This window comes from Pteropus vampyrus, unplaced genomic scaffold, assembly GCF_000151845.1.
Source record: "Pteropus vampyrus isolate Shadow unplaced genomic scaffold, Pvam_2.0 Scaffold11, whole genome shotgun sequence".
NCBI lineage: Eukaryota > Metazoa > Chordata > Mammalia > Chiroptera > Pteropodidae > Pteropus > Pteropus vampyrus.
In genome coordinates this window covers 4,314,578-4,333,957 of record NW_011888792.1, presented here as the reverse complement: position 1 = coordinate 4,333,957, position 19,380 = coordinate 4,314,578, and the positions used below count along the sequence as shown (strand labels likewise).

Below are 19,380 nucleotides of genomic sequence, written 5' to 3'. Positions count from 1 at the left end.
TTCCTCTTTGAAGAATCTTCCCTTTTTTCCCTCATTTGTTTGTTCATATGCCCAAGGATCTCTCCTCTTCTTTCCTGTCTGCTCCTCCCTCCCCTCTCTTCTTCATCTCTGCCTCCCTTTGAAGATTCTCACTGAAATATATTTCCATGTTGTAGCAAAACCTCTCCAATTTTATATCTGCTTATTCAATAGCTTTATGGGATATTTTCATTTTGGATACTCCACAAACTTCTCAAACACCATCATTCCTTTACAACTAAACCCATTATATTTTCTTATGAAAGATGGCCACTCAATCATCCAGGCAGGAGCTCTAGAAATCAAACCAGATTTTTTGCTCTCCCTCAACCCACACATTAATTTGGTCACAATGTCATCTTAATTCTACCTTGCACATTTTGGTCAAATCTATTAACTCTTTTCTACCTTTCGAAAAGACAGTAAATATCAATAGTGGGGATAAAATGTAAGATGAGTTTTCACAAGTATATAATCTATTAGAAATAAGTAGACATTAGCCAAAGAAGAACAAAAAGTATAAGGACAAGAGAAAAAAACAGGTCAGCCAAATAAGAGCTGGTATCTACAAGTTAGAATTAGAGGTTAACAGATTATCTTGTCTCATTTTGACCACAAGAAGCATCATATGACTGGCATATACACCTGATAGAAAGCTGATCAGATTAAGTGTTATCACCTAGAAAGGGCAGTAACATACCAAGAAAGATTTCTCAAAACACCAAAACTCCCTATAATAATAGGACAATCAAAGAAACCAGACATTCTGGTCTCTTGTGTCCCTGGGTATATCTGGACTGCAAGCTCACATCAGTTAACCATACAGGAACTTGGCTGTAGGAGTGAGAGGTTCTTGATTTTGGATAAGTATATAAACATAGCCTGTATGCTTGAGAACCTGTAGGATTCTGTGCATGCCTTTTCTTTCTCCTGTAAACATTGCTTCTGTCAGTGTAAATAAAGCAACAGAAGCAGCTACATGTATCTTGACCTGGTGATATCACTGCAACGACCAATCCTGGTCTGGGGACTGTAGATTTCTCTATTTGTAGACTGAAAATACACAGAATTATGACTGATATCTCATCGAGAATTTTAGGGGCATTAATACTCATCTTCATGCAATGTACGTAGTGAGGAGATGACAGTGTACAAAGCTGTGCTGCTTAGCTCATACCAAAGGTGGAGAGGCATAATCTCACTTTTAAACTGGTGAGTGAGTCTTTTAAAAAATGTCAACAATAATGCTTTTGTTACTAGATTAATCATCTAGGGGAAGAGATGGTAGTGATTTGGGGGAATTCTCATTTCCTGTTTCATTACCTAGTATTTATTAACTGGATTGGGATTAAATGGTGCCTCCATTGTTGTCTCTGTCTATAGCTACTTCTAAGGAAAGTTAAGAAGAGCTCTTTTTTTGCCGAGACTACATCGAAGATTAATGTTTACTCCTTTTTCCCTCAGCCTTGATTCCTTCATTTGATCCAGCACGATATTGCTTGAGTCATCATTCCAAAACACAGATGTGACCACATACTTGCATAAAGTTCTCTTATGATTTTCCAAAGCTTAAAGATAAATTTTTAGCACTGCATATGAAGCCTTTATTTATATGACCATCTACCTTTCTGAGCTTATTCCTCTCTATTACTCATACACATCTGTGCTCTAATTATAGTGGCCTACTTGAAGTTCCTTAAATGAGCCATGGTCTTTTCCCTTCATGTATATTATTCTCTTTGCCTGGAATGTTGAGCATGTACATCGCCTGACAGTACTGAATCCTTTTAGAAGTCTCCATTGACCCTACAATTTGGATAATGTACACTAATCACAGTTTGTATCACTATGTGCTATAATTGTTACTGCTTTTTTATCTCCTATAGTAGACTCTGTACTTCATGATAAAGACTGTTTTTAGTTCTGTATGTCCTAAGGACCTACCTAAGTGCCTACCACAAAATAGGAATTCAAGGATAGATAGACAAATGGATAGATAAAAGGAGGGATATCCAAGTGGCTAGTTAGCTAGATATATAAAGAGATAGACAGAAAATATATTGAAGTATCTTTATTAGTCATCAACCTCCTCATTCAAATGTTCTCCATAGAATGCTGCCATGATAATCTTCTTAAACTACAGATGTGACCATGTCAAAACTTTAAAATACATGTTAAAAACATTTATTGGCTCTTCATATTATAAATTATAATGTTACTTTTTAATTTTCCTTTTCTGACATATTTATACTTTCTCAGCCATTCCCAACCAAATACTCCATGGTCTGGCCATACTAAATTCTGTAGTATTCTCAAAACATATTCATTTGCTCATTCATTTATTCGCTTATTCTATGATTCTCTTTTCTAATATCAGTTCCAGTTCTAACATAGTATTTTCATTTGTAATATATGTAGTATAACTAATGACTCGCTTTATTAATTTGACAAAAATCTTAACCTCCATTTTCATTTTTCTAAAATATTAAAGTAGTATAAAAAGAGATTAAATAATTCATGGGAAAGCTCCAATAAGGTAATAAAATTCTTAAGAAATACAAACTAATAGGGAGTTGGGGCCCAGATGCTTTCCTAATTTTTGAAAAGTCTCATTCTCTTAATCTAGGAGGTAGCACATTCACCTATAAAGCTGCCTTAAAAACTATATGGGATTTTCTAAATCTGATTTACATCCTTTACGTGCAATAAAGCTACACCCATGACTCTGTCTGAAACCTGCTTTTCACTCAAGACTTAATCAATGCTACTTTGGGTATGTCAGGCTACTGAGGGATGATATCCTTAAGATTTTTAGAAACCCTTTTATTTAGCTGAGAGAGTCTTTCAAGCTACACCTGAATTATTTGAAGTGTTTTAGCAAAGGTTCTTATAGCCACATCCTTGATTTGATATTTATGGTGGGGCCGTGTCTTTCTGACAAAGCTCTAGATTTGATCTTTCACTGGTTTGAGAGGCTGGAGTTTAGAAATAGTTTTATTTTTTATCACAAGTCCTAGTCCCTCTATAGTCCTTTTCTTTACTTTCAGACTCATTGGTTCTCTATTTAACTCATCGCTTTCTTGTAGTACCTTATCAAATGCAGCTATTAAGAGCCAGCTGACACTTTAACATTCTGCCCAGAATTCTCATTACTCATATTAATTCATTAGGTACAGTTTCTATCATCAAAGTTTTTACAGATAAAAGCTTTACTAACAGTTACTCTCTCTCTTTACATAACATTGATAGCCATTTTTTCTAGCCTCCTGTAGCCATTCTCTCAGTGCCTTTTTCGATTCTATCTGCTACTCAGTGCCAAAACTGGGGTCACAAATATTAGGTCTTTGTTATGACACAACTTATTTCTCAGTAGTAGTTTCTCTCTCATCCTTCCACGTTTCTCTCACTTCTCTTAAGCAAGCTAGTATGAAATTATTCTCATGACTTGACAGGGTTCCAAGAGAAAGAATAAGAATAGTCAAGTGCTTTTTCAAACCTCCCCTGGCTTCAAGTCTGCTAATATGTTTTTGGCCACATTGAGAAGCCCAGATTTTTAGGGATCTAGAAATATATCCCACCCCTTAGTGAGAAGAGTTGAACTGCAAAGTTATAGAGTAAAGCATGTGGATATAGAACGGTTATTTATTGGAGTAATTAATAAGCCAGTCTACCACAGATATTTCAGTTAATCTTTAACAAATTAGAGAGTATTTCATTTACATGTAATGAAGAAACCTCAAACTAATTTAATAGATTTTGGTATGCAATTCAGCATATATTGTTTGAATTATAAAATTTAGTTTTTACCACATTACATACCATCTCTCTTAAAAGCACATGGTTTGAAATCGGTCTTGCATAACTTATCTGTAAATCAAAATAATGTGGTGACTTTACTAAAGAAGATGAGTGGGATATATGAAGTATTACTTTTCAGTGCCTAAGACAAAAAAAAAGTCAATATCTATCTCTTTATTCCTCAGGTGGTATTTGTGATCCCAATCCATGTGAAAATGGAGGTATCTGTTTGTCGGGATTGTCTGAGGATTCCTTTTCCTGTGAGTGTCCAGACGGCTTCACAGGTCCCAACTGTTCTAGTGTTGTGGAGGTTGGTAAGTGCAAGATTTAAGCATTTCAATAGTAATCCTCTTTGTTTTCATGAGTGACTGTCAAGTTTGGCGGCGGAGTATTATGGATATTCTTTCTGTATAAGATTGCTATCCATTGCTAATTAGTTTATTCTCAATTTTATCATTTCTATATTATATTTAAATTATATTTTTAATTGTGGTGTTCTCAATAAATAATTCAAAAACATGTTTTAGTGATTAACACTGTAAAGTCACTACAAGTACTACTAGTATATAATAAATTTCTTATCTCTCTAATATTAATATACATTTAAATTTTTATTTTCACTGGAAAACAATTCCTAAGTCAACTTATTCAAATTAGTCACTCTAAATAAAATAGGACTTATTCTAGTGACTGATAATATTCATCAGTACCCTGTAGCTGTACTAATCATTACTTTTCTAAGACTATAAGTACATTAAAGAAGATAATATTCCAGCTGCATTGTTCTTCAAAGTCATCTCAAAAATTTTGCTTGGTAAATAGTGATTAGTCATTGATCACACTTCAAACTATATTTTCTTTAATCTTTGAAGTACTTCATTGGCATGTATAGTTATGGATTCAGGGTAACTTCCATAATTTCCAAATAGTTCCCCATTAATAAAATAGCTGTACTTTAAATAATTAAGCACTATGTAAACTTGTAGAGAGATTTTTCTCTCTGATTAAAGGTAATACCATGATTAAGATTGAAGAGATTTCTACATTTTTTCACATCAGTACAAAGAAGAATAAGAAGTGGACTATATCTGTTCTAAACTAAACATGTTTTTGATTAAAGTTCTGCCAACTAGCAAAAGCCTTGGAAAACTTGAGATGTCTATGACTTTTGAAAAACAACTTTGAAGAAGTAATAGTGTCCATAGCAAGTACCTTTATGCATGGTAGGAACCAAATAACTATTGATTGAATGAATGAAAAAAATAAATAAAACTTTTAACTTCCATTTTTGGCCTCTAGCTATTAGACTTTAGTGTACTTTGTTTTTTAAATGTCTTTTTCTTATATTTTCATATTACATTAGTATGAATGTATTATATCTGAAAAAGTTAATTATGTTATTGCTTAAAGGTACCTTGTTCATTTAATTCATTTCAAAGTTGTCTTTTAAGGCTTTTATTAACTCACTGCTATTTTAGGGGATTTGATACAGTGCCATAGATATGAAGCTATAACTTGAAACCACTTTGACCCAGTCTCTAGATATGTACAGTGAGTTTCAGAATTTTATGTGAGAATCATCATATCCTTAAGAAAGTCTATATCTCTGGAGAAAATTACAGTCATGAATGTTTCTAACAAGACTGTATGAATAGAATAAAACTTTAGTGTTATATTTTAAGCGCACTAACCCCAAATTGGCAGAACCTTAGATTTGTAGTATATAATGTTTTTGTTGCTACTTTGTAAAAGCCAAATCTATAATTGAAGAGGCAAATGTATTTAAATAATTATAAAACTAGTATCTTCATAGAATTTTAAAATAAATACTTGAGTACTTCAGGCTATATTTTTAAACAATTCCATAATCAAAATTTTATCAGAAAAATGATTCCATTAGCAGCAACACTTTACAAACTAAACACACGGCAATATTCTATGTATTTATATGAGGCTTTGGGGAATCAAATACCTAAGGAATTTTTACTCAGATTTATTGTTATATATTATTAAAATACTTCTTATATTCAGATATGGGTGGTTATATATAACATTATCTTAAGCTATGTGTTTTCATGATATATTTTGAGCAACTTCATTTTCCATGAGGAATATTTAGGAAATATGTTCAGTTTACATTTGCTTTACCATTTAGAATAGTATATTTGTTATGCCAATTCTGATTTATTGTATTGGTTTTATAAGATTAAAATAATAAAAAAAACAAATGCCCTAACAGTTTAAAATGTCCATCATTTCTTAAATACAATTTTTCTATATTATAAAATAATTTTTTTTAAGGATGAAAAAAATCAGTGGAAAATCAAATATGGTTTTAGGCTAACTAGCTCTTTAGGAGAGACATATTATCTTATTTGCCATTCTACTATCTCTTTCTCAGCTCCATATTTTTTTGCATATAATAAGGGAATACTGAGTATTTATTGAATAAAAACAGTAGCGGTGCCTTTAATATCTAACTACTTTAGAATTTTTTATTTTCTTTTTTTGCATCTTTAAAACTAATAATTGGGACATAGTAAGCAAAACACATTAGATCGTTAAAGACAATCCTGCTTTTTAGTTTTAAAAATCTACTACTTTACTGGGACTTTTTTGATGCTGTTTTTCTGCTGTTAGGTAGTACATGTTATGAAAGCACAGAGCATACTAGAATTTTATAAAAACAAAACCCCACAAGCTCTAGGTATTTTAATGTAATATCTTAAAAGACAAAAGTTTGATTTTTGTCTTTTTTGTCAACATTACTGTGGTTTTACTTCCACATGGCCTCCCCAAAGATAGAGATGTGCCTGTTTTCTTGTAACCTTTTGAACCATATGAATTTGGAGATTATACGAAGTTGTAAGTATTCTCATGTTTAATTTCCAAAGGAAAGAAAATAATCTTGTCAGTATTTGCTTAGAATAAGTTGTTTTGATCCCAATTAAAAATTACTTCTGCTCTGTTTATTCTACAATTAAACATGTACTCTTTTTATTGCAGTACATCTGGAAAGGAGAATTTCAAATCATTCTATTCTTAGAGATAAAAATTACTTCTTGATTTTACCTCAAACCTCATTACTTTGTAGTAGCCTTGTTTTTAACTTCTTGATGCTACTTTTTTCAAAAGAGATTTTCATCCAGTTTTGTACTATTATTCTTTTCTTTCAAAGCATCCAATGTCCAATAAGCAGAAAACACTTTACCACATTTGCAATCAATCCTTACATCACTTACATTCCTCTGTTATGTGTGGAAGTTTGGATATAATGACTTGCTCAGATTCGTGAACTTCATTTGCGTTTGACTTAATTCTTGTTTTTCTTTGACTTAATTCTTGATCTGTCTGTATACTTCAATATCATTGTTTTTCTTTGACTTAATTCTTGATCTGTCTGTATACTTCAATATCTGTTTCTTTCTCTCTCTCTCCCTCAGTGTCTCCTTCTCTGTCTCTCCCATACACATTCTCTTTATACAGACATATCTCCACACTCAATGTTCTCAGACTCTTAGTGTTATTAAGACTGATTTCTGATATCTACACAAGGCAATAAGAAAACATCTCTCTGAAGAAAGAAAAGAAAAAAAAAAAAGCACTTCACATCTTCAGTTTTGATGACATCAGCCAGATTAACCAGGGTTTGCAAAGATATGCATTGGACACTGCCTCCTTCTCCCGGGGAATTGTAGAAAGATCACCATGTGGATAATCCTCAAACTACTTTCTAATTACCTCCTCACATTCCTGAATGACACTGTGTACTTCAGAGACAAATGTTGATATATTTCACAAAGAAATTTCTATTACTAGTGAATACTCTAGAGTGCATATATGAAAATTTTGGCAATTATTAAACTGTCCAGGTTTCATGGCATAATTCTCCTTCATATGCTATCAGAATAATCCAGTAAACTAATAATAAATATAAACTTTTACAACTCAAATACACAGTATATTAATGCAACCAAAGAGAACAAAATAAGCGATTGACTTTTTTAAATAATAAAATCTTAGTTTTCATTGATTCTTAAATGTTTATTGAATACTTACTAATAGTTACATAAATAATGGGATGCAATGATAAACAGATTTATAGAAATTACTGTCCAGATAGGAAAACAGATAGATAGATAATAGCTATAGATAGATAGATGATAGATAGATAGATAGGTAGATAGATAGATAGATAGATGATAGATAGATATGATAGATGTTCTGATAGAAGTATATGGAGCCATAAGACTATAGCACAGGTTTTCTATCTTAAGCTAGGTGACAGGAAATGCATGCCTATTTGAAAAAAAATATCTTGAAATAATTCTAAAAGATAATTTCAATCTAGCAGACAGAAATACAAAAGTATTCAAGAATAGGAAATAATTTTAGAAAAGCCAGGAGATAAGAAAAGTCATAATTTCATGAGCTGAAAAGAATTCAGTGTGGCTAGAGCTTAAAAGAGATGTGGTGGCCAGCAATGAGTCTAGAGATGGTGACGGTGGCAGATTCTGCAGTCTTGCATAATATTTTAAGGAATTTGGATTTTATACTAAGAGCAGTGAAGAGGATCCATACTTTTAGAAGATCACTATCTTTGGAGTATGGAAAACAAATTAGAAGAGATTAAGGCAAGGAGACAATCTTAAGGCTACCGTGGAAGACCAGGTCAGACAAGATGATATTGACCTTGGTCACTGTAGTAACAAAGGGAATGGAAAGGAGAGAATCAATGAGTATTTAAAGGATACAGTAAATTATTAGTGACTTGCAGGGTTATTGATAAAAGGAGTCTGGAGAAAATGAAAATTAAAAAAGATCCATCCTCAGTTTCTGACCTGAGCAACCGGGTGCCATTTACTGAGATAGTGCAAATTGAGGATACATGGGATGAGGAGGCAGAAATTGAGTTAAGTATTTCAAATATGGAATTTGAAGCATTTTCTAGATATTATTTAAGAATTCAGACATAGATTTCTAAGTCTTAATTGTATGGATAGTATTGACACTCAGGGAATGTATGGATCTTCCTGGAAGCAAAAAAAAAACCCTGAAAAAATGAGATGACAAAGAAATAGAAACTGATAAATGGTTCATCAATAATTAAGCAGTAGGTAGAGAAAGGTGAATCTTTAGAGGATCTGAGAAGGAGCGGTCAGGGAGATAGAAGAGAAACCAGGAGGGAACATTTTAGATCTTTCTTCCCAGAAATTGTCACCAGTCTTGGCTCAAATAAACTCTTACGAGGAAAAAAAAAGAGAGAAATCAAAAAAGTGTAGCATTACAAAAGTTAAGGGTAAACAGTGTTTTAAATCAGCAGTGTCAAATACTGTAGAGAAGTTGACTAAGATAAACATTTGCACTGACTACATGTGCCTTTTGGATGATCTTGTCAAGGTCAGTTTTGTTGGAGTTGTGGAGAAAGAGTTAGGTAGTGGTACATGAAAGAATTAAAGGAAGGTTTTAAAAAGTGATTAGGAACACAGGGGAACTGTCTCAACATGATAAAGAATATATACAAAAAATCTATAGCTAAAATCTTACTTAATGGTGAGAAACTCAAAGCTTTCCTACTTGGATCAGAAGTGAGACAAGGATGCTCCCTCTTACTACTCCTTTTCAACATTGTACCGGATATGCTAACTAATGCAATAAGACAAGGAAAGGAAATAAAAAGTTTATAGATTAGAAAGGAAGAAATAAAACAGTCTGTTCACAGATGACATGATCATCTGTGCAGAAAGAAATCCTAAATAATCAACCAAAAAACTCTTGGAACTAATAAACAATTTTATCAAGGTTGTAGGCTGTAAGATTAATATTCAAAAGTTAATAATTTCCCTATATATCCATAATGAACAAGTGGAATTTGAAATTAAAAACACTATAAGCAGAACACAGAGGATTTTAGGGCAGTGAAAATATTCTGTATGATATTATAATGATAGATACATGTCATTATACATTGTCCAGACCCATATAATGTAGAATACCAGGAGTGAACCCTAATGTAAACTATGGGCTTTAAATAATTATTATGTGTCAATGTGGGTTTATCAATTGTAAGAAATGTACTACTCGGAGGAGTGTTGATAGGGTAAACTATACATGTGTGGGATCAGAGACTCTATAGGAAGTTCCCTCTTTTGCTGTTGTTGTGGTTAAGAACTCAGCCACACTAAATTCAAATCTTGGCCCTTCTGTTTACTGTCTCTATTACTATGGGCAAGTTGCTTAACCTCTCGAGGCCTTATCCTTTTACAAAATCAGGGCTTCTTCAAAGGGGTTTTGTTCAAATTAAATAAATTAACATATGTAGGGCTCCTAAAACTGCATCTGGCAATATAAGAGCTATATAGGATTTATAAAATAATTAAATATAAATAAACCTTGTAGACAATTCAAAGGCTACATGCAAAAAAATCAAGCTTCTAAGTCCCTGAATATTCTTTCATCATTTCAATTGTTAATAACATTAGTGAAATGTCTAATAAATACTGATCTGTTATTTTTATATCAGGATATTTATCTGTTTATGCTTGAATATGCAAACTGGGGACAATTTAGCTGTGAGCTTTTAATTTTTCAAAAATTTCTCTCCTTCAGCATGTAACTTAACAAATCTCACTTGGTATGGAGAAAAGAGAATGCTGTGTTTTATTATTTGAAAATTATGAATAATGTAAGTAATGTTTGCATAATTAGGAATTGGCCTTTCATGAATATAGCTTTCCTTAATGCTTATAGCAGATAATTTAGATTTGATTTTTCATTGTGATTGCAAAATGGGACTCTTGTAAAGGCATAATAAATACCAAGTTGGAATTTATGACAACATATTAATAGTAGGTTTTCAGATGGAATAGATCAGCAATAAGCTCTCTATGGCTTTGCATAAAGGAAGAATCACAGAGTTCATAAGGACACTAGGATCTTCCACTTAATGAATTGAGCATCTCTGGAAAGCTATTTCTGATCCCCAGAGACTAATCTCTATGAGCCCAAAATAAAAGGCCTACCCTTGAGATACTTACATTTGGGAAAGGACTGTAAAACACACACACATCAACAGCCATTACACAAAGCAAAAAAACAATCATCATAAGAGGAGAACCAAGTGCTTATAGGTATCAAGATGAGGAAAAGTCACTTCTAGTCCTAAGGTTCAGATCTGATGACTGAGATGGCTTTTGAGATTCTCTGGGATGGAAGTGTAGTTCACCAATAAAGTTATTAGATGGGAACATTTTAAGCAAAATATAGGATGATAAGAAGCACAAAGATGAGAAATTTGGGAACCTTCTGGAAGAATTAGCATTAGTGGTTGCCCAGATTATTTGGTGTTTATAAGGATGTTTGGGAGCCAGAGCAGGAAGGTGGTTTGAACCTAAATTGTACAGGGCCTCTAGTCATCCTCTTGAACTTTTCCCATAATATAATTTTCAATATTATTAAAATTGTGTCAAGAACATGATTTTTAAACCTTTTTTTGGTAATACTTTATTGAAGCATACAAATATTATAAAAATAAAACCATATATAACTCTTGACTAAACAATAGTTGTAATTTTTGAGTACTACCTCAGGCTTTTCTTTTGAGGATTAAATTATATGATTTTTTTTTCTTTTACATTTATTCTGCCTCCAAGATAAATCTCTTTTTTAAATCATTAATTATTGTGATTGTCTGATAAGATTTGGTCTAATAAGTTGTTATTTTGGATAAGGTTGAGTGTGGCTTATTGAGTGAAATTACTGCTAGTTTCTAACCTAGAATTTTTTAAAAAAATTAATTGCTGGAAGAAACAACTATAAGATTTAAAGAGAGTTTCCAGGAAACCCCTCTATGGCTAGAAATGTCAGTTAACATGTAGAAAATACCATGAGAACACACAAAATATTTATATTCACCTGAATGGCAGCTAGTCCTGGACACTGAGGAAACTATTTCAATAAAGACAAATATTTGTTTTTTTCTGCCTGTGGACTTAATCAACTTTAAATGAAATATATAAAACTATATTCTTTGCTAGAGAGAAAATGAAAGATTGGAAGAATGCCTTTAAGGCTTTGCTTCGTTTCAAAATTCTGCAATATTTTCTATTTAACATTGCTTGCAAGCCAGTCATATTCTCCCTTGACCCCTCATCCCAAGCATGATCTCATCATCCCATGACCCCCTCCTTTTTTCCTGCCCAATCTTACCCTGAGACAGGAAGGAAGTAAGATTTAGTCATCCCCAGTGTCCTTGGAATTGGTCTATAAGGTGGGGCTGGAGGAAGGAGGAAAAGAAAATTAATTATTTATTATTTAGTAACTAATACATGTTGGATCATTAGTTGTGATATAGCATCTTAAAGAAAGCAGGTAATAACACTGTTGTATTTTATGCTAGTTAGAGCTTATCTGGAGATCTAACTTATATTGTTATAAGATCTCATTCTTGTATTAAAAGACCTTGACAAATTTTAATTTATCAAGAGAAGGCAAATAAAAATGACGACCAGTGTGTATGGCATGATATATGAAATTAAGTGAAGATATTTATCTCAGTTGTGAAGAGAATTATGAAAGATATGATAGCTGTCTTCAAATATTTAAATAGCTGGTATGTCAAAGAAAGAGACATGTTATTTCATTGTTTTCAAGCTGCTAGCTCTAAAAGACTGCTCTGACTTGTTTCTCTGTGAGGTTATAAATTCCCTGCCACAAGAGGTTTTGCAGCACTATTTAGATTTTGGTTGGCAGATTGGACTAAGTGACCTTAGGTTTGGATTTAACATTTTGTTTTTCAAAGTTGCTTATATCCTGTGTTCTGAACAGGCTGTTTCTTAAACCATTCCTTGACAGTTTGGAAGAGTTGAAGTTAATAGTGTGCATTCACAACTTCAAAATAATCTGAAAAAAAGAAGACTGGGGCTTGAGCCCTCCCTGAATAGCCCTGAACCTTCAGTCAATTTCATTGCCTTAAAGTTAGACCTGTCCACTTTTCTTTTTTTATTTTATTAGTTGAGTTCTTTAAAGACATTTCAATTAAGGAAAAATTTAGCCCAGGGAGACAAGTTTTGCAGATAGGGAAATTACATTGTCAATGTCATTTGATTAACACCTGAATGTGGATACACTGACCTTTTTCTTTTAAAGAAGATTTTAATGATTCTGAAAAGAAAGCATTTAATTTTAGCTTCTGTTTTAACAGATTGGAAAAAAAGTCCTCTATAGCAGTCATTAACTCATTGCTGAATAAATCAGTGGTACATTAGATTAGTTCATGTAGGAAGCAGAGGCTGTGCTTTATCTCTTATAGTCAGTGACCTTGGGATGAGTTCAAACTACATGAAAAAAAAAATAGTAATTTCCTTTGACTAAAGAGAAACAGATCCACTGGAGATATTGCAGCTCTCTTCAAGTTAGACTGGCCCACTGGTTTTTTCCTTTCATCTTTTGAGTTTTGAAAGACATTTTAATTAAGCCAAACATGTGGATCTATATTTTGGGAACCCATGATTTCAAAACCATCATAAAATTTCTGAATTTCTCTTTGGAATATAAGCAGTGAAAAAGGAATGATATTTTACCGAAAGGCTTCATAAATTTCAAAAATGGTAAAATGTCATGTTTGAAATAACTGTTACATATTAAATACTTGCTTCTGTACATACACATACACATGCATTAGATGCCAAGATTTTGTCATAAAGTACATTTCTGTCCCCAATTAGTCATCTTTTCTTTTCTAAAAACATTAAATTTTGGCATTGTTGATATGCCAGAAGTTGCATAATATTCAGTGTTCAATCCTAAACATCTCTGGTGGGGTAAGGGTGATGAGCAAGGAAATCTAATTTAAGGCTGCATCTGCACAAACAGAGCTCAGTCATTTTATTGTCTCTGTGTCTTGTGCTATGGGGACATGGGACACTGGAAGTTTAACTTGATCTGCATCAGTGGCAACTATTTCCAGAGAGTAACTTTCAAGGAAGAAGACACAAATATAAATTGTCCAATATATTTAAGGAGCATATTACTAAAGATAGGCTGATGGCATAGAAAAGAGGATCATTAAAGCCTCATTTACAAAAAGTGAATATTTTATATTGTGTCTAGGATTATGGGCTCCCATTTATTTAATGAAATTAGTTGGTCATTTATTTTTGTTTCATGTTTCTACCACTATTCAGATGGTCCGATTATTCCTGAAATGTTATTTATAGGAGAGAAATCCCTAAATCCATCCAAATGTCACTCAATAGAGACAAATAAATTATGGTAAATCCATAAAATAAAAATTTAGTACTGTCCATATTCACTGATTATATTGGTGTAGAAAAATATATGCAGTGGATTAATGTATTATATATGTTTTAATGTATTGTATATAATTCTCTTTTTTATTGTATTATAAATATTTAATTATTATATACTATATATGTATATGTAGTCTAATGTTTAAATAATTTTACTTCAAATTTAAGTTTGTGGTGAAGTTTTAGTTGGTAATTTACATGATTTAATAAATAAACTTTTCTAATGCAAACCTTAACACATTCTAACAATTTTTTTTCTGCCAACATTTAATCACAAGATCTCTTTTGACAATAACATTTTTTGTGGTTTGCTTAAGAGGATGCTGTCACTGAGATTTGTGCCAATGTTGCTAATCTATACATTAGTTTTTAGTTTTCTGTTCTTTTGGTTTTAAAAGATCTGCTTTTTAGATTAGCTCATTTGTCCAGACTTATGAATTGAGGTTGATGGAAATGATCAAGGTTGATAGAAATGAACTGAGGTTGAAGTAAGTAATCTCCCACACTTAAATGAAGCAGAAATCCATTGAATATAAGCCTGTGGTGAAATAAAATAATATGGGTACTATGATCATCTGAAATTCACATATAGTGAACAGGTAAACTGAGCTTCGTGGTTTCCCTACTCACATTAAACAACATTCTTGTTGCAGAATTATTCTCCCTTTCTTATATTAAAATTTCAAAAAGATTATGAATTAATTTTATTGAAATTGATAAATCTGAGCAATCATTTATAGTAACTTCTAATATATTCTATCCCTCACAAGTTCCTTCTTTTTATTTTTCTATAAATTTTCCTAGGATACCTTATGTTTAATTGCCAATCCTCACTTTATGTGGTTCACAATAATGTGAAAAGGCAAATTTACATACTGGACTTTATTTTTCTCATCTGTAAAACTGGATAACTTTCCAAAAGTATTTACTCAGCACCAATTATATGCCCTCAAAAAAACAATAATAGATTTCGTCCCACTTGAGAACAAGACTAGAAAATATTTTTGCCATTTTCTTTAGAATCAACTTGAAATTATAGTTTAAAAGCCAATGAGAGTTGGAATGGGATAACTACATAAATCTAGAGACTGAAATAAATACTAAGGAATTGAAAGTAATGAGACTTGAATTCAGTCCATAAGGATGGGATGAATTTGGATATGGAGGGAAGTGAATAAACAAAAGATTTGAGGACAATTAAATAGATACATGAAGTATTGAATTATAAGGCATCTGTAATGTCAGATCACCTAGCTTAACAATCTTTACTACATCCTTTATGTAGGAAGATGTGTCCCAGTCATGTCCCCAAAGTCTCTTTAATACTAGCTGGGATATGAATATAGGCTACTTGAGTCATATTATTTTCCAGCTCCCCAATACTTTGGCTTAGTTTTATAAACCATGAATTTTTTAACTCAGTAGCAAAATCAATGAAACCAAAGCCTTCATTCATTCTTTATTATTTTCCCCATTTGTACCGCTTTTAAAATGAGAAAATCACAGTTGCACTGCTAATTGTTGTTAACATGATTCACTGTATAAGTGGCTTGTAAAACTTATGTGAGCTATATCACTACTAAACATAGAAAATGCATTTTGTGGTTCTATTTTAATGAATCTATTTAATAAACTATCATTTGATGATTTTGAGTTAGTCTAAAATCACAGATTTATTTGTTTTTTTGAAATGATCAAATGGTCGTTAAAGCAGTAATTATCTTTTTAACTATTATTTTTCTCTCTCCTGCCCTAAGAAAGAAAATCTGTTTATATGATAACATAGTTATAAAAGTTATTACATAAATAATTGCATATAGATTTGTGTAACTAAACATAGATGAAGATGTAGGCTTTCTTTTTATTAAGTCAAATAATATAGTGTAATGAAGCAGCTGAATTTAATTGAAAATACAAGAGGACTGTATTAAATATCAATTCATATTTTTCTTTCTTTTAAGAAATATTTTTGAGCCCTACAATGTTATGGGCACTATTATAAAACCTGTACATATGATGGTGAGCAAAAAGGCACAGCCTGCCCTTATGAAAGTCCTAGTCTAATGGGGAAAAAATATTTATATACTAACTACATGCACACATAGTTATATTTTACGTATTGCATATTATTAACTGTACTTAAATAGATGCCATCTTCCAAATCTAGCACAGGAATCAAAATTCATGTAAAAGACTGATAGAACAGAAAATACTTTGTAATTCTCTGAACAAATTTTCTGTGCAAACACATTGTCTGTTGCTCCTTGCTGTGACCCAAACATTCTGCAGTTCTGAGAGTGTGGAATTAACCACATCATATGCTGTTTGGAGTCTTTGGCCAGGAGAGACTAATATTCCTCTTCATACTTTCACAGAGAAGAAGTTGGTAATAGCAACTTTTTAAGTCCTCAGGCATGGCCTCATTGGGCCATTAGTCAAGAATAAGCAAACAAATAATGAAACAAAGGCCATATAAACCAAAAACTCTCTTTAAATACTTCTTTGTATATTTCCAGAGGCAACTCCACAACCTACTTACATGACTGAGTTCACAACTTTGAAATAATTTACTCTTCTTGCCTTCGTAATTTCTCTCTCTCTCTCTCTCTCTTTCTCTCTCTCTCTCTCTCTCTCTCTCTCTCTCACACACACACACACAAACACACACACACACACACACACACAGTTTATACCGCATTTAACATTGGGACAGGCATGAATAATAAATATCATCATTGTTATTTTTGCCTCACCGCAGTTGGATGAAAATCTAAAATATTGTCAGAATATAAGACTACATATTTCTTGTTGTTTTGCTTATGGAAATAATGAATCACATAGATAACTGTACACTTGCAAAGCATATTTGGTACATAATTAACTAGATTTATAATGTAGCAAACAAAATGATCTGGTCAATATGAATTGAATAACCCATATGTAAAATAGACATTAATGCTAAGAAATCTATTTTATATATTTCACAATGAACTTTTCCTATTTGATTGTGAGCCACACTGGGTATAGAACTATTTTGAATGAATGGAATTTCAAGTTATTAAAGTTTACTTAAAACACCAAGGATAAGACTAACGAAAAAAGTTGTGTAAGAATTCTTGAGACCACATAAAGAGATTAGAGTCTTTCTCATGAAGAAGTATGTGTTTTTTAATATCATATGTATGTCAGGGTAATACACAGCCCATTGGGTATGAGTAGTAAATGTTCTCGCCTTTGCTGTTGTGGAACAAAGAGAAAGGGAAAGAGGGAAGGGAAAAGAAGGAAGTGAAGGAAAGCTTACAGGATGCCTTCTCCTTTTCTCAAGCACCAGCCTGGTTCATGAACATGTACATTGTCAGACTGTTCTGAAAAACAATGACCAACTTCAAACTCAGAGGAATAGGTTTATTGTATCAAAACTTAGTAGTGAGTGTTAAAAGTCCAGCCCCAGTCCCATCCCAGAGAAAGTGCAACCCAGGGCTGTGTTCCGGTCTTAACCTGCTGCAGAGAAGATTAATTCCTTATGCATTCTAATATATTTTAAATGGGAACAACAAAAGGTGTTATATTTATGGCAGCATGCCATTTAGTTGCAAGTAAGAGAAAGTCTGACGAAAACTAGATATACAATAAAGTGAAAGTATTTTTCCTTAGAACTGGAAGTCCAGAGTTAGGTCAGAATATGATTCAGTGGCTCAGCAATATCATCAATAACCTAATTGCTTTCTGTTTCTCCACTCCGTTTTTGAGCAGGATTATCTTCTTTCTAAAGCTAGCTCCCATCATGGTTGTAGGTTGTCTGTCAACTTACTTCTGGGACAACAGATCTCCATATCTAAAGGAGAAAGAAAAAGTTGTTTTCATATACTTTCTCCTCACTCAAACAACACAAACCTATTCTTACACATCACTGTCTCCAAATGTGTCATATACCTACCTAGACCAATAACAATGGCCAGGAAAAGGGAAAAGATTTACTTAGTTCTGAGACACGGACTTCCTCTTTAAATCCCCAAAAGGAGTCCATCTTCCCCCAAGGCATTGATGTAGATACCCCAATAAACCTGAAGATTTAATAACAGAAAGATCTTTGAAAACTGGTGAAACAGGCACAATATACTTTGCAAAGAGTTTCTTGAAAGCCTGCTAACGTACTGCTACAGTTCCAACAACTGGACCCATGGCTTTTTCCTTTTGCAACAAATGTTGATTGGTAGTACCATAATTCTCAACATTTAGTGTTCATATAGTCACCTGCTAAGCTTTTTAAAAATGCAGATACCTGGGCTGACACCCAAAATTCAAATTCAGTGGACCTGGAGCATTTTAACAAGCACCCAGGGTTATTCTGTTATGGGCATTGAGAAGATCAAACGTAACCAAATTCTGTATATCAGATATATATTTTTACTGACTGTTTTCCTACCATCACCATAACTCAGTACAACCTTCTACATTGTGACCAGGTAGAGCAATACAGGATAATTTGTTAGTTTGTTTAATTTTATTCTGTTTGATGCATGTGTTTTTAATTTTCAGCATTGGAGGAACTTGCATGTGACATAAACATATAAATAGTTTTTCAATTTGCTGATTTCAAAGTTTCTAAGAAGCAAATAGAGTAAAGAATCATTTAGGTAGCATGACATTATCTTCTGTGATACTTATTTCACTTAAATGTCACTAAATAAGTCACTAATGTCCATTTTGAGGCTTATTTTTACTCCTGGGGCTCTCTAGCTGCCACCTGTTAATAGTTCATGATGCTTTTTTGTTTGGTAATACAGTTATAAAGCCATCTGTGCCAGAGATAGCTGAAACTGAATTAATACCAATACTAACCTTCACGTACATACTTTTCTGTGTGTACGCGTGTGTATTATAATAGTATAAATGTTGCTTGGTGACATCGACATATTATGAGAGACTCCAACTATGGAGATATTGCATAGAAACAGAATTCTATGCAGACTTGTGTACCTGCTGATGCTAATATTGTTAATTTGTTACAAAGATGCTTTCAGGTATGACAGGCTCAAGTTTAGGTTAGTGCACTTCTTGCCCCAAAGGCTTGGATTTTAAGATGTTCTATTTGCTAGGACTTCTATAAGTTTGGAATTGTCTTTACTTCAGTGCTTGCTGGTACTTTCCTAAAATTCCTTGCTTATCCATATGTAATGGAGATATACAATCTTAGCACTTCTAATTTTTCTTCCTTAGGCACTATATATTTAGGTTGTTTCGTTTAACCACA

General features: G+C 32.6%; 1 protein-coding gene across 2 annotated transcripts in view; it reads left to right on the top strand.

Annotated features, from left to right (window-relative positions):
- The window catches only part of EDIL3 (EGF like repeats and discoidin domains 3), a 386,832-nt gene that overhangs the window by 123,687 nt on the left and 243,765 nt on the right, over positions 1-19,380 (top strand). For both annotated transcript variants that reach the window (XM_011377761.2, XM_011377772.1), the window contains exon 2: positions 4,002-4,130. In XM_011377761.2, coding sequence (XP_011376063.1) covers positions 4,002-4,130 — 129 coding nt within the window. The remainder of the gene's footprint in view (positions 1-4,001; positions 4,131-19,380) is intronic.